Genomic DNA, 23152 nt, shown 5'->3' with positions numbered 1-23152 from the left:
TGTAAAACGGGGAATTCTGGAAACTGAGCTTAGTGAAACATATTTGTGGAAGCAGAACCCTGAAACACACCAGTTGCTAACTTTTTAGATTTTCTTTCATAGAAAATTATTAGTATGTCTGGTGCAATCTTTTAAGTTTGCTTCTTTGGGACCTATTTTTCACGGGAGCTTTCTTCTCATATTAGGGTAAAATGGCACTTGAGTTTTATTCCTCTGGTTGCATAAGGTAGCCAAGGGCATTTAATTTTTCTGATCACAGAACAAACAGGGAGGGTCAAACAGAGGCCAGAATCTCTGTAAGTCTGCTTCATTGTGCTTATGTAAATGCAGTTGCACAGGCAGGGTGGCAAATAATACTGTGGTTTGTAAATTGATAAATAGCTAAAACTAAGTAATAACTAGATTTGCCTGTCTATCCACATAAACACATGCCCTCTGTGTATACACCAGCTTACACAGGAATACCAGAGTAAAGAGGAAACAGAAGAATGATGCTATATAGTACTGTTTTGGGACTACTCCTGTGTTGGAAGTGTTCATCTCCTTGTTTTGCATCGGGAGGTGCTGATCCATTATGAGCCCAGTAAGAAAGGCACTTAGTCTCTGTAAGGTATAATTGAAAACGCTCTCTATTAGAGCTGATGGTATAAGGGGATAGCACAGATAATCTTCCACCCCTTCAGATGCTGGGAGCCCTGAGCAGTGTAGCACCAAACAGGACTGTGACCATGCACAGCATGCCATGCAGACCTTGGCTGCAGCAGAGATGTTCCCCTTCTTGGCCATTCACACTCCTGCAGGATTTTCTTACAAGGACACAGCTCTGTCATTGCTTTAATTGAAACAGAAATGATGTTCACGTGGAACTCACTGCACTCTTAAAGGCAAGGCCATGCAGGTGGTACCGAGGGGCAGTTGCCTGCAGGCCCCTCTCTTGCAGTGAGTCTGTCCTGCAGCTGAGGGGTTTGTGTAGCCTAACCCCATCCTGTGAGCCAGGCTGGGCATTGGCCCTGCAGCCCACACTGGCATGGGATAGCTGCAGCGTGGATCACCAGCTCCTCCATGTGCAGGATCTTGCTCCTCCTACCCACCCCCACCGGTGGGAAGTCTGGAGACAGATTCTGGTTCTGTTACAATAACAATCAAAGTCCCAAATATGAAGCAGATGCTGTAGTAGTGTATCATGTTCCTGTGGTATGATATGTTACATTTATTGTCTTCTACTGCCATGTTGTATTTAGCATTTGTTTGCTGATTTTTAGCTGTTGGGTAGTAGAACAGAAGTGTTGTTGGGAGTTCCCAAGTAAATGCAAACTATATGGACTGTTTAAAAATAGGATTTGAAAAATAATGTAGGTAATATGCTGTAGTAAGTATTTTTCATGTTCATCAGTTTCTGACTGTAGATCATTATCTGTGATTAAAACATACAAAATATGTTAAGTAAGTTGGAAATGGTTTTCATCTTTTATTCTGTGACTAAATTCCCTTTACTGATCTCGGTGCTTTTCAAATAGGTGAAGATATGGGTTAAGATTCAGAGATTGTGTTAGGGAGCTTTGACTGTGGCAAGATGAGTGACTTGAGGAAAAACTAAAGTATGTAGTTCATCCCAGGGCCTATCTGTAGACCAGTTAAGTCTAGTGTTTCAAGTGGCACAAAAGATCCTATTCTGCAACTCACAGAAATCTGATCTAAGAGCTACTACTTGTATGCAAAGTTGAGGGCTAGCTTCCATGTCAGGCTAAGATGATATATCTTGAGGTGGCAGTGATTCCTCCTCCATCCCTTGTCCCAGCCTTTGTGTCCGTGCAAGTTTCCTGGCTTTAGCACTATGAGTTCAGCTGCTCAGAAATTAATCGCTCTTGGGTGGTAGAGGAATGGAAAAGTTACTCCTAGACTTAAAACTGTCCTTAAACACTTCCTCACCTACTCATACAGAAGCTTGTGCCCTCATCAGAGATGGGGCAGGAATATATGTTTGGGAGATAAGTGTTGATTTACGCAGTGAGGAACTACACTCTCACATGCAGCAGAGCCTATTTATATGGGCAGTGTGTTGCAGCAAGGGTGTTGAAACAGGTTGACATGCAAGGTACAAAGATCCATTTGCAAGGTTGGCAGCTGATGGTATAAACTGATGCTGAGGGTGAAAGTTACTTTCATGGAAAAAAAGAAAGCAAACAAGTGAGAATAAAAGAAAGGCAAGGGGAAAATTTTCCCAGTGGCTAGTTTGAAAAAGAATTGGTGAAGTCTCCCAGATGATTATTCTCTGGGTGTCCTTTCCCATGCAGCAAGTGTTCCTTACAACACTTTCCTGTAGCCATTCTGCCTTTTTTCTCAGGACCCGCTCAAGCTCCCTGCTGCTTATGATGCTGCATCAGCGCAAGTGCTAAATGCTGGCTGCTTATTGAGCTTTGTGCATGCATGTTATTGGGCTCTGTAATGTCTAACAAAAGCAACTACCAAGGGATAGGAGAAAGGCATAGGAGAGAAGGACTATGATACAGTATAGATACAACACTGTCAATGTTTTGGTATTTGCAGGTGAAGGACCTTGAGAATAACAGCACGGGAAGAAAAGCAAGGGAAAAGTACAGCCAGAGAAACTCTGGAAAACACTGGCCGGGTGGCTTAGGTGGAGGGTTAGAGAGCTGCAAATGGAAGGCAGGCTACAAAATTGCTCTTAGCTGGGCAGAAGGTAAGGCTTTAAGGCAGTGTGTTGTTAGCCTTGTTAAGTGTCTTCCTGTGCTACATTAGAAAGTGCAGAGCAAGTCTGCTTCCCTCTTAGGAGTAGTTAAGTAGATAAAGTACAGTCCATCTTGGGAGTGGCTGAGGTATGAATGTATTAACCTGGCTCTCCACTCAAGCATGTGAATGCAATACTTCCTAAGGTTGTTAACAATGTTGGGCCATTGCCATTACACTGAATCTTGACCTGAGCTGATAAACTCTGTGATGCTGAACTGAATGAAGTTACCAGCTTAGGTCTCTGGTAAGTTTGGTATCTATATACTGCAGTTAATTTCACAACATAGAGAAGAACTTCAAACTTTTAAAATCTAACTCTGGTGAGACTGCTTGGGAGCCCTCTCTGGGTTTTCTTCATTCAAGTAAAATCCACACAAGTTTGTTACTAGGAAGCTTGGTGGCTTCTGATAGAGTTTTTTAAAAAGCTGTGAACTCTGAATCCAGCCATGTTAGGTAACTTTATAGCATTAGGAATATACCAGTTGTATACTACCTTTTTAAAGCCTCACAAGTTGGAGTTTTGAGCAATTTTGCAAGAAAAGCACACTTTCAGTTCAAAGAGGATAGATTACAGAAAAGCTGAAAATGGTGAACGTTGTGTTTTGTATGGCTTCTTTTGTCTAAGAGTTTTACAAAATTACTAGGGAAGGAAGTAGTGATGCTCTCAGGGACTTTTTGGTAACTGATTTAGGTTGCACATTTGTCAACACACCATTTGGCACTGCTCAGAAGAGGCCAAGCCTTGAAACGCCGGGTCAGGTTTGAAAAATACTGACAGAGCTGAGGATGAAACATATGCACACTACTCATTTCTGTAGCTAATGCTAGAACGTGTACTCCCTTCCATCCCTGAGCATGCAGTTGGCTTAAACCATGTAAAAAAAAAACAAAACACATGGCTGTTCAAATTAGAGTAATTAAACAATAAAAGAAGATATATTTTCTGACTAAAGGGTCATCCAGCTTGCCTTGTTGCCATTTAATGCTGATTTGTTTTATTTTAGGTTATTTTTTCTTCAATTAGAATTGAAGAGTCTCATTCCTGCAGTGTAATTGTCCTTCAGTATTTTCCATTATAGGATGTCTGTGAGTGACAAAACAGAAATTATTTCTTACAGACTTGCCCAAACTAAGTGTTTTCAGCCAAAAAAATAAAACTACTAGAAGCTGAAGAGCAGCTTTTGATGTTTTAGTATGGGAAGTAGGGTCAAAGAGATCACAAAACTTAACCCTTGTTTTTTGGGAAAAGTTCAGAAGTTATTTGCTTATTAAATAAAATTCCTCAAAATGTGTCTCATCTAGAAAACTTGAAAAACCTTTATTAAAAAAAGCTTTCAAAATTAAAAACACTTGTGAAGTATAGGAACAAAGAAAACACAAAACAATGACAAGCTAAAGAATGGGAAAAAAGTAATTAAAGCAGTTTCTTGGTTTTGAGGAATTTGGATGATGTGATAGTTCTATAAGCATGTCACGCAAAGTCGTAGTATCCCTGGGATAAACTGCAGCTTCTGTGCACTTTGACAATTTCTGCTGCACTGAGCCTTCAAGATAATTTTGTTTATGGTTGCTTCTTCTTTCTTACATATAGTATACTGTGGACTAATTAGAATACTTATCACCTTTTCCTTAAGTGCATGGGGGAGAGTGCACGAACCATCCTCCTTTTCTTTTTCTTCACAGCCCTAAGCACATAATTCTTCAATGTTATTAAGTGCTTTTTTATAGTGCTGTTTCAAGACCAAACTCAGAGAAACAGAAGCAGGATTTTCTTGCCTCTTCTGGAGCCAGCCAGGCTGCCTGGCTACAAAGCAGAGGGCATCGCCCTACATGGCCACATAGTTCCTATATACTGGGTAGGTAGCTCCCCTTATGGGTACCAAGTTGCTACTTGGGCTTAGTTGCTCCTGAAATTATGTATATCAGCCCTGTGGACCACTGCCCTAAATACTGAATCAGCATTTTAAGTATGAGGTATTGTAAAGGGAAGTTTGAGGATTGGTCTTTGGCCAGCTACATCTGCAACTGCTAGCTTTGTAGTAGACTAACAAGTTCTCCCATCTAATGATTGAAAAGAATAGGATTGAAAAGAATAGACTGTGTGATTATTTGATGAATTATAAAACTGTCAGATGAGATGAATAAAAGACTGTATGGTGAAAGAATGGAATAAAATTAAATAAGTTTATTTTATGAATGTTCAGTTCAAGATTAAATATGTGCATCAAAGGGAACAGATTTGAGGCTAGTATTACTTAACATGACTGCTTAGCAATTCAATCTACAACCTCACCCAACTTCATTTGTTTTGCAGAAGTTACATAGTCCTATGGGGGAAAAAAAGGAAAATCTAGCCAAAGGAGCAGCTGTAGAAACCAAATTTTGAAGTGAGTGGGTTGCACTGAAGGAGACAATGTAAAATCTCCAGAAGTACACCTACAATTATACAACCCAGTTATCTAGTGTACAGAAATAGAGTGATGTCTGAAATTCTCCTGGCCTTTAGAAGTCCTTCTGCACTACCTGAACACCCTGTTTACCTTCTATGAAGAGAACTCTCTCTGGATGGAAAATCTCATCCATTTGAGGCACAAATAGTCTGGTGGATAGTATAAAGACTTGTTGGGTCTGAAATACTTTGATCTAATACTGATTTGCTCACCCACTAGCCTGGAAAAGGTAAAGTTCTGATTATTCCATGGAGTCTTTTTATGACTCTGGGCACATAAGTAGTATTATCTGTTGCTGAATTTCAGTTATTGAGGCTTTCTGCAACAGAGGAGGATTTTATGCACTGCTGTGCACAAAGCAGATTTTTTTTTCTTCAACCTTATGTACTGTGGCAGATGTGAGGACACTACGTTGTCTAAACATAGGCCTCTAGTGCCACTTAAGAATTGTAGCGTGTTTGAGACATCCACATAGGACCAGTGGATTTGGCAGAAGACCTAGAGGAGACCTTTACTAGAGTGGTGGATGAAGCCCTGGCAAGATACCTTAGAGCATTTGAAATGGCCTCATGTAGCTATGTTTAGGCAGTTGAAGGAACCTCTAAAGGCAGGGTTCAGGCATCGTACCATTTCATATAGTCCACCGGGACTCCAACTATTTGTCAGAAACTTCTACTTGTCATGTATCCGTCCTGTGCCACATCATTTGGATGTCTTAGGTATCTAAGACTTCTTCTAAAATGGTTCTGTGTGCTTGTGTTTGGGGAGCTAGAGGCTGCTCTTCACAGTGCTGGTGGGATTCAGATCCAAACTTTGGTGCTTTTCAAATAGTCTCTGCCTGTGCACTAGTAACTTGAGTCTCCCAGTATTATCAGTAGAAGGTCTAGTCAGAGCAGGCACTAGGATTACAATGGTGTTTCTAATGCCATAAACTGGAATGTCTGCATTTCATATGGCTCTCTCCAGAGCTTCACTATAATATCATCTTAGTTTCTACACATTAACTAAATACCTAAATGTAGGTATCTGAATCTAGAGCTGAATCCTACTCTGAGAAATGTTGCTTGTAATAATTTTATGAGTACTGTAGTGGGAGTCATCTGGCTATTACAGTGGAAAGGCTGGAATAAGTTAAAAAAATCTCTCCCCAGTGAGAAGAGGGAGAGAAAAGTATCAGAAGAACAAACTTTTTAGGGACATATCTGGGTACGGTAGCAACAGTTCTAAGGAGAGGCATGTATGCAAGTACTGAAATGCTTTTGAATTGAAAAAAGTAGTATTTTGCTGTAGAAAGCTGCTACACTGTGGACACCAGTGCCCTTGCTCCCCAGGTGAAGTGAACCTTCATTTCTGAAGCCTGTTGAATTTAGCTGAGTTAGTCACAGGAGAATAACCCCCTTGGTGAGGAGCAGTATGGGGCGGCACTGGGATTTTTACCTTGCTACAGTTATCATCTTCAGACTTCAGCCCTAGGCTACAGCATCTTTCCTCTGAAAAGGCTAGAAGGAGTCCGAGGTGCCTTGCCTGCATTTCTAGTCAGTGTTGCAAAGTTTTGTCCTTAAAATTTGCATTTTATGGGCCAAGAGGTGTAATTATAAAGATGACTACTGACTGACTTTGCAAAAACTTGTTTCTGCCTCCCTTGCCTTCCTCCCAGCCTTTTGGACAAATGGACAAAAACCCTTTTGGAAGAAATACTAAAAACTACTTGGAAATAGAAGTCAAGAGTTTGGTTAGAATAGGTTGTATCTCCTTAAATACACTGTAATTTCATTCTGAACAACAGATACAGATTTCAGAGAGTTACAATTTAGAGAAATAAAGAATAGTCCTAAGGGTAATGCAAGTGATGTTTCAGATTAGCAATTTAATTGGTCAGCTGGAAACGGCTGATTTAGACCGTTAGGTGGCAGCATGAATTTGTGTTTTGGTGCAAGAATTTCAAAGCAGAAGCACTCTTTCAAAAGTTGCCCTTTTCTGTTCTTAAGCTTTTCATGACTTTAAAATGTCGTAATTCCAGCATAAATCAATTAAAACCAGGTTTACTGTAATGTTTTGTTGCATCGTTTTCTTCAAGTTCTCTTCTTCTGCAGTGATTGAGGCTGTAATGAAGTAACTTCAATGGCATTTCCCTTTCTTTATGTAAACCTAGTGTGAGTAAAAGGTGCCAGTCTGTCAGCAGTGAAAACTGAGCGTTTGGTTTATCCACAGAGACGGCAAGCATTCTGCATTTCACCATATTATTTCATTTCTCGGCCTTGACCTAAAGACATTTTGTTAAAGATAAGGCTGCAACTCAGCCACCAAACCTGCAGTCTGTTCATGCTAGTGAAGCTTTCTGATTATTCAAACATCTGTTCACTTGGAAGGGATCGAGATTGCCGGCCAATAATTGCTTAAGTTTTGTACATTTCTAGTTGAGACAGGATTCAGATCATATCTTCAAGCAGTCTTGTACATCACACTGTTACTACCCTGCTAGTGTATAAAAAATACAGTGTTGTAATCCACTCACTTTTAAATGAATTCTTTGTGTTCATCTTCTGCACACTACATTTTAACTTCCCCTGGCCTGTTTGTTCCCATTCATTGCCTGCCTCCCACACGGACATATTGTTATAAGGAAAGTGTTGCATACAGCTGTGCTAGGATTTTTCTTTGGTAGTATTTGTTTCTAGGAAAGGAAAAGGGAGAAAGTCAGTCCATTTCCTGTTGGTTTAAAACAGCAGAAACATCTGTTTGTCTTAAGATAGTTTTCCCAAAAGAGCAGTGGCAAGGGAGCACTTGCAGGTGATGAGCTTTGCCATTGCCAGTAGCTATCAGTTTAGGCAATAGTGATTAGTATGGTTGGCTTGAAAAAATATATACATTCCTTAAATGACAGAGGATATTTATCCCTGCTATAAAATTTTTGACAGCTAAGGTTTAATTTCTACAGTGTTTAAAATCCTAACAAGTATCTGGGATCGGAAAGTCCAGATACTGCTGTGGAATCTATAGACTCCATTAAATTCTGTTCAAAAATGATTTTTCTGTAGTCTCCTTACCTTATTACAGTGAAGTTTCTTAGTGCTCACAAAATAGTGTTAGGTGATGTGTCCTGGCACAGTGTTCATGTAATCCTGATAAATGCATCCTGTCACTACCATCCACTGTGTTAATGGGTGCATTTAACTTATCAGGGATCAATAAAATATATACTTGTCAGTATATTTACAGTATTACATTGAGAGCTGTTAAAAAAACGTTATGTATACTAAAAATCAAGCCAACAGAGTATGGAGCAAACTTTACAGGTAGTATCCCCAGTATAGTGTCTCTTCATTCCCCAGATCAATGCATTTACCTGGTGACATTAAAGTATTTTCAGCCTTAGTTGTAGAGCGTCTAGATGCTTTATCACTCTTCATGCCTAAAAAAGTGGTATGTAAGTCATGACATTTTGCACCACGGAGTTTTTCCGAACTGTCTTCAGTCAAGATTAAGTAGTTTTGTCAATGACCTCCTGGTCCTACTTACAGAAGAGCTCCTGAATCCCAATACCTTGTCTTATCAATGAATGGGTTTTTTTCCATTTTCTTTCAGGATATAGTGAGCTCCTCAAACTACTTGTGTTCTCACTCTGTCTTGTAAGGGGACTGCCCTGTCCTTTTGTGGCTCACTTTTTGGTATTTCTCCTGAAGCTTCCAACTCTGGGACAAGGTTTTGGTAGATCCTTTTCTTTGGGTTTTCAACTTCCTCGGATCTTTCTCTGCTCTGGAGAAGGTACATCTGGCCCCACATCTGCATTTCCAAGTTTCAGCCATGACTTTTTTTTTCTCTCACTTTGTCTGAAAAGTATAAAGAGGTGAAATACAGATCCTCATAATCTTTGGTTGCCTAATGTCTATTTGTTAATGTTGCTTTTCCACTTGGGAGAGTTCCTGTAAACCTGATTCAAAGATCTTCAGAGCCAACAGCCTGCCTGCCCCAGCACTTCGTGTATCTGTTCAGTCTGTTGGCTTTGCAACCCACCAGGTGTCCCTCATTCCTTTTTCTAGACCTAATTGTTTTAAGGCAGCTTTCATTTCAAGTTACAGACAGAAAACTAGTATTGTTGGTGCATGTAAAAATAAGCACAGATTTAGCATCTCTTTGAGGAGCTGGAACATTTTGGATGTGTTTCTTTTCCCCCACAGTTAGCTTTTTCACCTTTGTCTTTTTTCCTGTGAGATACTATGTTCAAAAGAACCAAGACTATTTAGTCTCCATTCTTGTTACGACCTTTCTGCTGTGTCCAGAACCTGAACATTGGTTGTGAGTAAACACATTCTCTGCTTGCTTTTTTGGTAATGACATAAGTGAACTGCTGATACAGTTCAGACGTTAGTTTGAGAGGCTGTCATAATTTTCCTGAGGGAAGCAAGCAGAAAGAACTTTAGTGGCTAATTTTTAACAGATTATAACACAGTGAGATCTGACTGGAATTGTACTTTCTCCTAGTCTAAGGTCTTTGTCCCTTTTGAACTGAAAGTTCTGCCACAGATGGAGGAATTATTAAATTCTCTCAAGAAAGGTTTTCAGGATTCATTTATGATAGAATACATGGAATATTAACACAGAACAACTCACCGGCAACCACTGTGTTAATAGTTTCTCTTCGGGTGTTTTCTACAGTGGGGATTTAGGTGGCTGTTTAAAATAGTTAACAGCTCTTCTGAAATGCTAATTTCCAGGGTATTCTAAAGATCTACTTGTCTTTTTAGGATTTTTTAAAAGAGGAATGTCAATTTAAGTTGTTTGGTTGTTTTTGTGGTTTTTTTTGTCACAGAAAGGATAGCTACACTCACAGCATCACGTACTTTGGTACCAAGATTTGTCTGGATGATTTGTTTTACTGAAATGGGGCTGAATCCATGTTGTGATCAAAAGGGAAATCATCTCTGTAAAAAACCAAAACTTTGAGGCTCTTTTCCATAACAAAAAAAGAGAAACTGAAGTCTAATCACCTCACTGATTTAGAGTCAAGTCTGACATTAGTGTCAGTGAAACAGGAATGGGAATTAAGGAGGTAGACATCAGCAGCTCATCCTTAGTTTAGTTTAAAATAATCATAGAATCAAACCATTGGGTTGGAAAGGATGTTAAAGTTCATCTAGTTCCAACCCCCCTCCATGGGTGGGACACCTCCCACCAGACCAGGCTTCCCAAAGCCCCATCTAGCCTGCCCTTGGAACATTTTCAGGGATGGGGCTTCCACAACTTCCCTGGGCAACCTGTTCCAGTGTCTCACCACCCTCACAGTAAAGATTTTTTTCCTAATATCTTATCTCAGTCTACTCTCTTTCAGTTTGAAACCGTTACTCTTCATCCTGTCACTACAGTTCAGTAAAGATGATCTCTATCATGACCTTGTTTACTAAGTCAAAGGTCATAATGACCATTTTGGATACATGTGATCAACAGAGGGAGATTAAACTCTTCAGAACGGATAGACAAGGAAGGAGAGGCTGTGGGGTAGCTGTGTGTGTTTTGAAGTGTTTTGACTGTGTAGAGCTTTATGATGGTGATTATAGGGTAAATGTTTATGGGTAAGCATCAGGGGGAAGGCTAGCAAGGCAGATACAGTGGTGTTACTCTGTCATAGACCACCCAACCAGGATGAAGAGTCAGATGAAACATTCTGTAAGCAGCTGAGAGAAGTCACACAATCACTAGCCCTTGTTCTCGTGGGGGACTTCAGCTTACCAGATGTCTGCTGGAAATACAATACAGCAGAAAGGAAACAGTTTAGGAGGTTCCTGCAGTGTGTGGAAGGTAACTTCCTGACACAGCTGGTGAGTAAACCAACTAGGGAAAGCACCCTGCTGGATTTTGTTGCTTGAAACAGAGAAGGACTTGTGAGTGATGCGATGGTTGGAGGCCATCTTGGGCATAGCAATCATTAAATGACAGAGTTTTTAATTTTTGGGAGAAGTAAGGAAGGGGGCTGGGTCAGCAGAACTGCCACCTGAAACTTCTGCCAGGCAGATTTTGGCCTCTTTAGGAAACTGACAGAGTCCCTTGGAAGGCAGTCCTGAAGCACAAAGGAGTCCAGGAAGGCTGGACACTCTTTAAGAAAGAAATCCTAAAGCTGCAGGAGCAGCTTGTCCCCATGTGCCAAAAGATGAGCCAGCAGGGAAGAAGACTGACCTGGCTCAACAGAGAGCTTTGGCTGAAGCTCAGGAGAAAAGGAGAGTTTATGGCCTTTGGAAGAAGGGGCAGGCCACTCAGGAAGACTACGAGGATGTCATGAGGTTATGCAGGGAGGAAATTAGGAGGGCCAAAGCCCATCTTGAAATGAATCTGGCTGCAGCTCTCAAAGGTAACAAGAAATGTTTCTACAAATATATTAGCAACAAAAGGAGGACTAAGGACAAGCTCTGTCCTTTATTGAATGCAAGGGGAAACAGTGATCAAGAATTGAGGAAAAGGCTGAGTTACTTTTGCTCTTATTAAGAGCAGTTGTTCTCTGGGTACACAGCCCCTTGAGCTGGAAGACAGGGATGAGGAGAAGAAAGGAGCCCTATGTCCTGGTTTGAGCCAGGGTAGAGCCAATTGATTTAATTGCCTTTGAATTGCTGCCCCAACATTAAACCATAGATTTAGTCTTGATATTAGGAAGAAATTCTTCTCTATGAAGGTGGTGAGACACTGCATCAGGTTGCCCAGGGAAGCTGTGTCTGCCCCATCCGTGGAAGTGTTCAAGGCCGGGTTGGATGGGGCTCTGAGCAACCTGATCTAGTGGGAGGTGTCCCATGTATGAGCATTTGAACTAGATGATCATTAAGGTCCCTTCCAACCCAAACCATTCTGTGATTCCATGTTTTCTACCTAGACTTTAGTAAAGCCTTTGACACTCTTTCCCACAGTATTCTCCTGGAGAAACTTCCTGCTTATGGCTTGGTCATGTGTGTGACCACTAGTACTGCACCCTCATTGCACAACTTAGCCATTTTTATTACAATGAATTTTTTTTAATTTGTCAGTCATTGGTGTAAATTTGGAAAATTCAAAGAGTATTGCATCTGCTATTCATGAATAAGCTTCACTAGGAAGTGTGCTCTTTTTATGCTTTTAAGTAAGTATGAGTCAAAACACTGAATGACTTCACCGCTTATCCTTTTGCTTTCTGATCTTTTTGCCCCTTCCAAACTTGTATGATTGATTAACAGACCACTTCCCTTCCCCTCGCAAGAGTGGATAAAGCTTTCATTGTAAGACATTCCACATTGTTTTCAGCATCCTGATAGGATCAGTGGAAGGTAACATAAAATGCCCTCTTTCTCCAATTGACCAAGCTCTCTCTAGCTCACATTTGACTTCTTTGCAAATCTGGTGGCAGACATGGGAAGATTTCTGGACAGAAGCTGTAGCTGGCCATGATAGTACTTCTTCATAGGATGCAGAAATGATAACTAGTGAGGTAGAAGACTGTTTATTCTAAATTAACTGCACTCATCAGCTGAGAGGTGACTCATTAAGCCAGAATTAAGTGTGGTTTTACAGTTTTTTCTTACTTTCAGTCAGCCCAGTATAAGACAATATACACTATTTATTCAATTGAAGTGAATTTGGATGGTCAGAATCCCTCTGTGAGCTTCTTGGGCCTTCTTCCTCTGTGAACTTTTAGGTTAATTAATTCCTATGAAGTCCTAGGCCAGAGATGATTTTGTTAGTAACGTTTTTATTAGCATTGTATTACCAATATAAATATATGATAAAATTAAATGAGCACAGTACTTCATTCTCTCGTTTGCTTAGTCTCTAGGCTGGCAAGTGACATGAATTTTTTTTTTTTTTACATGAGTTTATTATGTAGAAAGAAAATGAAATTGTAGTCAGATATGCAACATTGTTTATGTTCTTTTACTGTAATGGGTATTTGGACGGCATTCTCAGTAACCGCTCTGCATGCTTGTAAAGATTAGTGGGTAATACAGTTCATGGGAAATTTTATGAGCTGAAGTAGATAAGAGTTTGAGATGTTTGTCTTCTGAATGTCTGCTTTAACCTCTAAGTAGACAGTGTACATCACAGCTTCATTATGTTTTCCCTTTTATTCTTATTGTACTTGTATTTATGTCATGGAAAATAACATTTTCTTTCTCCTTGTATTTATCTTTTCCACCCCTCCCCCCCCCGCAGCCCCCATCTGCATTTCAGCATTGTCCACTTGACATTTTCCAATGCCTTAAACTCTGGCAGCAGTATTCTTGTCATGTTCTTATATTACTTATGCTATTTTTGCAGTCAAGAATAAGTTGAAGTTGTGCTGACCATTTTCATTACTTAGCTGTTCAGCGGATAGATAAAAATACTTCTTCAGAGGCACATAACATTTTGTTCTGTGCTCTCTTCTTGATTTTGATTGTTGTTTTTCTGCTTCCTTTTTCTACAGTAGTCTCCAAGGTACAGTACTTTGGAAGGTTAATCTCATGACAGGTTTTACCCTAGGTTTCTTCCTTTTACTTCCTTTTCTTTTTTTTTTCTTCTCCTCTCCTATCTCTTGCACTAGATTTTGTTTGTTTTAAAGGTATTCAGTGTGATTTTGAGACCCTTCTGGCACTTTCAAAAGTGCTTCTTATAGTCTTTTAGGCTTCAGACTGAAGGAGAGAGAGCAATACAACTGTAAGCAGAGATCCAAACTTACTGTGCATGGAATATCTCTCTATAGCAAGTCTTACATAACTGGCTCAATATCTTTGCTGTTTTACTTGTTAGCTTAATCTGTGACTGTTAAAGTATTTAACTTCTGTTTTCTGTAGCTTTCTGTTCATTTCTTCTAGTTACTTTTGATGAGCAACTGTTTTTTACTTGTGGATGTACATATTTATTGCAAATAGTAAATGAAGTAGTGCAGAGAGTAAATATTGACATACTTATTGCAGGCAAATGTATTGAGCAACTTGGAATTCAGAGATACAGTGATGTGGCAGTATTATTGTCTTGTTATCACAAATTCTCCTAGGAAGATTCCACAGTAGATAACGTTATGTTAAACTGAGTCCCCCTCCCTTTTGTATTTACTTATTAATTTTTCAGTATTGTGATTGTGAAAACATGAGTGAATTATTTTAATTACATTAGTCATACTAGGCCAGAAAAAGAAGGCGAAAAAAGGCAATAATAGTTAACTTAATGAAATATTCAGAATCAGCAGAAAGTTTAAAAGAAAGAATAAAGACATGGAAGTAAAAAAGGATAAAACTCAACAGAAGGTATACTAAAGGTAGATTGTGTCTGACTAATGTGTTAACCTTGCATGTTATGTGTTAACTCCTTTTTTAGCTAAAGAAAGTAAAGTAAATCTTAGATTTGTGGGATTCAGTTAAGCATTTTATAGCATTACATAAGGATACTGTTTTCATTAAATTGAAGGAGATGGGGATTTGTATAAGAAATGCAGGGTGGGAAAGGAGAAGAAAAATAATCAGCAGTATTGATAATTGAACTTGGAGAAAGATTGTTAAGTGCAGTTCTTTCAATTTTAGAATCAATCTTTTACAAGATTTTTGTTAAAGTTTTTTGCATGAAAAGGAGGAATATTTTCATGGGATGCAGAAGGCATCATCACTACACAGGAAGATCAAGATATGCAGGAAGAGTTGGATGATTGTGAGGACTGACACATTAGAAATGGGATGAGACTAGACTTTCCAGTATATAATGTAAGATTAAGACCACTGGCACTAGTAGTACTAACTGTTGTCGCCTGAGGGTTATTCAGTTGGAAATCACAGGAGTGTTATCTAGTATTACTAATTATTTAAAGCATAAACTGAGAACAACTGATGTGCTTGAAGCAGAGGCAAGGCAAATGTGATTTTGAAGATGTGTTGTGCAAGATAAGAGATAAATACTGATATTATACAGAACACTGTTAGCCTTGTCTATCATTCGTCACTCATAATAAAGAACTGGAGTGAGTACAGGGAAGGGCTATGAAGGATTATCAAGGTAGTGGGTGGCCTTTTATATGGAAGACTTCTAAAATGCATTGATGTGTTCCCTTGCAAAACCAAGGCTAAGTGAAAATGGCAAAGCTCATATAGGTGAACATAACCAAAAAGTAAAAGAGCTATAGAAGTTAAAGGATAGTATTGACACGAAACAAAATGTACAGCCATGCTGAACACTGGGAAATTCATGGGTATCAACTTAAAATGGGAAGCACCTTTCCTGTATATTCTCATTATTTTTTAAAAAAGATTAACATGCTTTTGAATCTCTTTCTGTTCATATGTTTCCATCCCATGGTTATTCTTTACAATTCTATAGTTTAAGGTTTTTCTGCAACTAGATCAAGCTTGGTTTCAGAAACTGATCATAGCAAGTATTATATTGAGAAAAATTATTTAATAATTCAGAATTAATTAAATTAATTTTAATGTTTTAAAGTTTTGGATTACAGTTTAAAGCCATCTTTTGAATTAAGGATAAGCTAAGAAAAGGAAACATTATTTTCTTTTTTAAAAAAATCTTTTCTGCATAGCTGAGGGGAGGTCAGCATTAGAAAGGTGGAAACAGTAATAGGCAATATAAATAAATTAGCTGAATAGAAAGTTTGGAAAGCTATCTTTCCATCTAATGTGGGATGTCAGTGGCTAGAAGTGATACACAGTACCTCATCTTGCTCTCTTTACACTAAGAATGTTTTTGGAGGGCTTGAAGGTAATCTAGAAAAGGACAGTGAGACTCAAAGATAATGGACTGTTGTTCCTAAAAGGAGTACTTGGAAAACAGAGCCTCTTTGTTCCCAGGTCTGATTGTGGACCTGCTGAAAGAACCAGAAGGTGGACTGTATGAAGACAAAAGTGGCTATACAGCATGTTTCCTTCTTCAAAACATAGAATTCACATCTGTAAGAAATGCACGTGGCTGATGGGCTGCTTAGGAAAGTAGGGCATGGCCAGGGAACAGCTGCACTGAGTAGCCTGCTCCCCTAGAGAAATTTCTGATGTTCCAGAGAAAAAGTTGTTCACAGCAAATGCTGTTTCCTGCTCCCCTGCATGGTCTGTGGCTTTCTATCCCTCCACTCACAAAACTCATAGCATTTTCCTGGTTAAGCAATATCAGCAGAGCTGCCAGCTTGATTGAGTTGATATGGAAAAGGAGCCAGAGGGAAAAAGTGTGGAGAATGACCCTTTCAGCACAGAGCGGGCATCTGAAGAATTACTTTCCCGTACCATGTTGTATCTCATATTTTAGTGGCCCTCATCTTGGCCAAAATGGTCCCTGATCCTCTTTAACTTTGCGTTATGAAATGGGAATAGGGTAATACTTCCTGTAACACTTGTGTAGTGGGGAAATATTTCAGTTTATTTTTACAAAGATGAAGAATGCTTTGGCCATTAGAATTTAGACAAAACTTCATTGGAGTTTTTAACAGTGAAGAGGAGGCTAAATCTAAATGAAGTTCCTAGTTTCTGTGAGCTGCAGCTTGCACTTGTTTTATTTTTTTTTCCCTTTCTAAGAAAAAAGTAATAATATTTATCAGAAACATTTATGCCATTGAGGAATCCAGAGAAATGCAGGAAATGCAGTGTGAACACATAGTGTATGTACTAATACTTTATTTGTCTTTGTGTGTGTGGTTTTGATGGCCAAAAAGGAAGAGGCCCCAAGGGCTCCTTAGTATGCAATTAATATTTTGGCTAGAAAAGCAGCAGATTGTTTCAGTATGCTTACATGTTATGACATCATATTCCAGTAAAATTATAATGAACAGAATTTTTGTTTGTCTCTGTGGCAAACCAAAATGAGTTTTCTAATTGTCAACAGACCTTGGTGATTTATTTAATTATAGTGGCGCCCTCTCACACCAACTTAGTTAAGGTCTGTCAGCATTTCTGTTATGAACCCCTGTTTTTAGGGGTTTATAACTAGTTGTAAATATTTGCTCATTGCTGAAGCTTGACGTTCAAGGTCAAAGTCATAGTGCAAATATCCTTTTTCAGGTTGACTATTCTAATGTGATACCGATGGCGCTAGCCAAAAATTAGAATTCTGATGCTATGAAGCTTAGAGGGAATAAAGAGAACTTGCTTTCCAGTCCTCTTGTTGGAGGGATCTTCTTAAGAATCTCAAATGTTCAGAAGGGCCAGATGAAAATTAACTTGTTTTAATAGATTGTATGTGCCTGGTTGATAAAATATTATCCTTTATCACATATTTTTTTCCTTCCAATTGATTGTAGCATTTCTCATGCCCTTCTGTTGTCTTCTAGTCTTGTAATGTGCTGTCTTATTTCTGTGTCCATCAGCTTATACTCTGAGGACCATGCCAGTATCACCTGAGAATCTTTTTTGCATAAGAATTTTCTCTAAAGGAAAATCTTAGTCTTTGTAGCTGCCATTTAGAATGCAGGGAGATGAATATTCTTTAAATGTAGGTAGCTTTAAAACTTTCAGAACCCTAATGAGTCTGTATGTGAAGCGTTGCTGTTGGAAATCCTGATGGTTTCAGTTCTGTGGTTGAACAGAGTGAGAGAGGGCTGAGGAGCATAGGATGGATGTGTAGGTGTTCCTGCGATGGAAAATATTGCGCTGCTATGTTATTACATAATATCAGCAATTTTGTTATAAATATTATATAAATAGGAAGCTGAATCAGGGAAGGTTTAGGTTAGATGTCAGAAAAAGGTTTTTCACCCAGGGGATTGTTGAGCATTGGAACAAGTTCTTCAGGGAAGTGGTGACAGCACCAAGCCTGCCTGAGTTCAAGAAGTGTTTAGATGATGCTGTCAGGTACATGGGAGAGGAGTTGGACTTGATCCTGATGAGTCCCTTCCAACTCTGCATATTCTGTGATTCCCAAGATTGTTAATATTTTCAGTCCTTTTTAGTAACTTAAATGCAATCTATTGGAAAGGTTTGTTAGTGATCAGTGGTAGATTAGATATCTAAACTTTGCATGGGGTTGTTCCTTAGATGAGTGTTCAGCTTCAGGACACACAATCACTCTGTATTAAAACTCAGTTTAGTCATTGCACTGTACTTCAGACTGTAATATTATTATTACTTTTAAGGCTTTTGTTAATATAGTCTCTGTCTTCACCACCAAACAGAGGAGGATGTGTTGTTTCTATTTTACACACTCTGTGTTGTAGAGAAGCCAATAGCCTCCCAGTTTCTGTCAATTTTCTAAGGATTTCTGGTGCTTCTTTGCACTTTGCTGGCAATGTTCGTATTATCAGTGCTGTGTTAACTCTGCTTGAGGCCAAGCTGAGCAAGAAAAGTTTAATCAAAACCATGTAAAAGTCTAATCATTCTGCCCATGCCAAATAGCTGCATGAGGCTCTAGAGCCACAGGCTGAATATAATTTTTCCATATTATCATATAAATAGCTCCCTAAACACTCTTTAAAATAAAAGGTGGGGAGGGGGGAGGAAAAATAGAGGTTCTGTTGTGGAATCTGGGCTTATGAAGTGGATTAATGTTCACATGCTTTCCTCCTTTGCATGTAATGGAGAGAAAGGTAGGTCTAGTAACTCAACTAGAAACAGGAACTACAGGAACTTCTGACAGACATTGTATATTCCCTAAATCTAGGTAGTTGCTTAGAGCACTACCACATTTCTTTTTCTTATAAGATCATTGTGAAGTAATGAGGTAGGGGTATGCTATCAAGGTGCCAGAGGCCTTTGTCAGACACAGCTTATCTTCTGCTAAGCTGCTACTAACGGGCACAGCAAACAGATGCAGCAGTTTCCAGGCTCTAGTTCTAGATATGCCAGAACTTATTTTGTGGTGGTGGGAGGATTCCTGGGAACTCTGAGGAATTTGAGGGTGCCTGCTGCTGCAGAAAAAGGTTAGCTGCAGGAGGCTGCGGCTTCTAGCAACCTCTAGCAGCTGCCAAGAAGCTCTGCCAGCTGCTCCTCATCAAAAGCTGCACTGAGCTTTCCTTCCAGCTGTCTCCTGATTAGAGGGTCAAGTACCTTTCCACAGGTACTAGGGAGAAGCACATGTAAATGCGGGGCTTGGAGCACTGCTCCCAGAGGCAGCCTGCAGATGCAACCGTTTGCACAGCAATTCAAGCAGAAGGGAACCAAAAACTCTGCTGAGGACAGTGTGTGTCTGCTCAGCAGCAGGGAGAAGTGCCACATGGTACAGTTCCTAGCACTGTCTGGAGCAGCTGTCCCTGGTACATCAGAAACCTTGAGTCAGATCTAGTTGCAGAGCTCCAGCTGAGATGTGGAAACAGTGGTCTTGTCTGCAGGATCGGAGGGTCAGTGCACTGTCAGAGAATCTGTATTGCCAAGTAAAGGAGATGCAGGAAGATGCAGCAAACTGTGCTGACATTACTAGAGCTGATGAGTAAGATATCAGTTGGATCTTCTCCAAGATCCTGCCTGAATACCCAACCACTCCAAAGGAGCAACAAGGAGAGTCAGTGCTTATTGGGCTGGGAAATGGGGAGTCCAGTGATGGCAGGGGCTGGAAGCTTGTAATTTTTGGCACCGGGACGGAAGGCTTCTGCACCTGCAGATCTGCGACTACAATTTCAGTGCCGTGGCATCAGGTGAGGAGGGCCTGTGAGCTCTCAAAGCATCTAATCCAGCCAAGTCTGAGCCCTGCACGAGCACCAGAAGGAAGCAACAAGTGATAATATTGGACAACTTCCTATTGCAGCTGATGGAGACTACCATTTGTGAACCTGGCCTGTTGGGTAGAGAGGTTTGGCTCTCACTGAGGGCTTGGATTGGGACACTGTGGATAGACTGCCGAGGATTGTCTGTTTTTCAGACTACTACCTACCGCTGCTCCTCATTGGGGACACCAAAGATACCGTAAGGGGACACACAGAGCATAACAAGCATGATTACAGAGATCTGATTTTTTACATCTGTGGCACCCTCTTTAAGGATCAATGCTCAGAAGAGACAGGGTCCACCAGGCTGAGTGGGGCAAGCATCTTTATTAACAAGTTGGCCAGTATGGTTGAGATAGCTTTATTGTGATGGAGAGTAGAGTTCACTTACAACCAAGTGAGGAAGTAATGGATCAAGTTAGTAGGCAAAGACTTAAGGGTGATGTTGATGAGAGAGACCCTAAACCAAAACAAAACAGGGCTGAAAGGGGTCCCAACCACAAATAAGAGCATTTGGGTCCTGCATTGGACCAGATAACCTCCAGGAGCCTTTCCAACCTGTATTATTCTATAATTTTATGAAAATATTAACATAAACAAATACATTTGCAGGCCTTAATAATTCCCTATAACTGTGTTAAACCATAAACAGGAAAGCAAAGCAAATACCCAATTTTGCGTGTTGTAACAGCAACTTAGCTCACCCCTCTAAGGCCCTATAGCCAGAGGCTTGTTGGAGCCAGTGTTATGGTTTTGCTCTTTCCATATAAACATCTTTTTAGAATTAAGCACAAAGTTTGGGGACACTTGAGACTGGAGTGGCTATTCACATTTGTTTGGGTTTGAAATGTGTTGCTATCTGAAAGTTTTCTTTTGTTTTATAGTTGAAACAAATTGGTTACAATTATTAATGAAAAATCAGAAAGAAAATTGACCATCCGTGTCAACAGATGAAAATTGAGAGAGCACTCTTTAATAAGGATCCTTTAAAGAGAATGAAAGAAAATGTAGTACTTTGTTGTGGTTTTGAGTGATTTTAATTTTGTTGCAATGGACCTAGCTTTTGGCCATGCTTTTGGAATGCTGGGAATGCCCTAAGTTATGTACAAGTTATTTGTCATAAATGAGATACCATTTCTGATAGATATCTCTCCTTCCTAGGACTAAATCTCCAATGTGTTAGAAAAGTCTTTGTTTGAGGAAGGAGCACAGGCTGACTAGACCATTGAGTGAAGTGTATGAAGTGAATTCCCTTACCTATATAGAATATGATTAGAGGACTTTTTGGAAATGTTCTCTTAAAAGATTACAATTTTAACAGTGACTAAAATTAATTATCTGTGCTGAATTCCTTATTCTGACTCAGACAGCGTGTGTGTGGGAATACATATTTTTCTATATAAACTAATTATATGGACAAGTTCTTACCTTTAGTTGTCCCAGCGCTGTGACAGGTCCTCCCAAACCCAAGAATGGGGTTACATCTCTTTCTTCATTGGCTGCTAGTGAGAGACAGGTTTCAGGATAGTGAGTATGGTATGGGTTGGCTATTTTTATTACTGAAAATAGAGATGTGGAGTTGATGATGTGAATAAAGACACTGCTTTCTTTGAGGAATAATAGCTGTGCTGGTTCATAGGAAAATGTTAAGGTTTTTGTTTTATCTTTCTTTCAGAGTCTTTCAGACATACTCAGAAAAACAAACCCTGCCATTTTATTTGCAAAGTTTTCTGTAGGAGGGAAAAAAAAGACAAACAATGTGTGGTGGTTGCTGCTTTTCTTTCAGTGCCCAGAAAATACTTAGTTCTTGCAGAATTGAAGAAGAGCCTCTTCCTAGCCTCTGTTATGCTTTTGGAGAGAACTTCTTATCCTCTACAAAAATTTCAATATATGAGCTTTAAAAAGTGGCAAGAAGTACATTGTCCAGGTCCATCCCTCTCTGCTTTCTGACTTTTTGTTGTCCTTAAGAGCCATGCTATGCTAGCAGGTTTCAGATGAGAGACCTTGTGGTCCTTCTTCCTCCATGCCATTTTCTCATGGGACAGGGTTTGTCATCCAGGCATGGCTACTACTGGAGCTTTCAGTTCTTAGTAAGTTTAACCTCAAGACTCAAACCAAGCAGAGCAGGGCTGGGCTGTTGGGCTGAACTATAGTCATGCTGTTTGCAGAGCCCTGCAAATGTGGGTGATGAGCTGGTTTGCTCATAGGAGTTGGTGTCCAAGTTACTGATAGCCTTGCTGAGGAACAGTCTGTGTCTCTGAGTGTTAGGTCTTATACTCTGAGGAAAGATAGTGTTTTATCCCTGTCTACTGCTCTATATTACATAGAATCGATGGTTAAAATTCACTAACTTGTACTCTTGGTTTTTTTTCATTACTTCTTTCCAGGTATCACTGCCCAGTGCCTAAAATTTTCTATGTCCAGTTAACTGTTGGCAACAGTGAGTTTTTTGGTGAAGGAAAGACTCGCCAAGCTGCCAGACATAATGCTGCAATGAAGGCCCTTCAAGCTCTTCAGAATGAGCCTATTCCAGAAAAAATACCTCAGGTCTGTGTTTCAGAAAACTGTTCCTAATATTCATGTTATGATACCAAATAAAGCAATCTAATTTCCAGTTTTTCAATGTTTAATTTTAGTTTTTTTTTTTTTTTTTGTTCATTTCAGGCTTAATAATTAGAGAAGTAATACTGACAAATTATTAGTGTTCTCTCTTCATAACAGCACAGCTAACATGAAACTGGACTTAAATAACAAAAATAAGTAGGCAATTCAAAGATGAGATTGTCATCTGTGATTAAGTAAAACATAAAATCAAAATAAAATAGTTGGGATTATAGTCAAGGTGGAGATGATGTCCATTTAATCAGTGACTTCATGGAGAATGAATTATTAATCGTGTGTGATGTGATCTTTACAGGTGAGATAACTTGTCCCAAATGTATCTTATAACCCGACAGAGCTCACTGACAACTACTGATCACCTCTCTGGTGGTTTTAGGCTTTTACCCACCTAGTACCTTTGAAAATATCTAGCTTTCTTACTGCTGTATTTATAAGTGGTATATATTGCTGCTTAAAAATGAAAAAGTATGTAATATTTTAAAAAATATTTAACAGAAAAATTATTGTCACAGTAATCTTTGCAAATGGAAAGGACAAATGTAATAAAATTGCCCAGTCAAATAAGCCAAAATAATTACATGAGGAGACAGTCCCTTAATTTTGTGCACTCATTCTGATGATGTCTGTTGAGCTCCTGTGCACAGTGCAAAACATAGCTAATAGCACCTTCAGTGTTTTGTTTGGTAGTTTTGACCTGCTTTTTAAGAATGGAAGTAAT

General features: G+C 39.4%; 1 protein-coding gene across 7 annotated transcripts in view; it reads left to right on the top strand.

Annotated features, from left to right (window-relative positions):
- STAU2 (staufen double-stranded RNA binding protein 2) overlaps positions 1-23152 on the top strand; it is a 176869-nt gene that overhangs the window by 38352 nt on the left and 115365 nt on the right. For all 7 annotated transcript variants that reach the window (XM_051612779.1, XM_051612780.1, XM_051612775.1 and 4 more), the window contains one exon: positions 22200-22359. In XM_051612779.1, coding sequence (XP_051468739.1) covers positions 22200-22359 — 160 coding nt within the window. The remainder of the gene's footprint in view (positions 1-22199; positions 22360-23152) is intronic.

This window comes from Apus apus, chromosome 2 (assembly GCF_020740795.1).
Source record: "Apus apus isolate bApuApu2 chromosome 2, bApuApu2.pri.cur, whole genome shotgun sequence".
NCBI lineage: Eukaryota > Metazoa > Chordata > Aves > Apodiformes > Apodidae > Apus > Apus apus.
The sequence above is the reverse complement of the archived record's forward strand: the minus strand, read 5'-3'. Positions and strand labels throughout refer to the sequence as shown.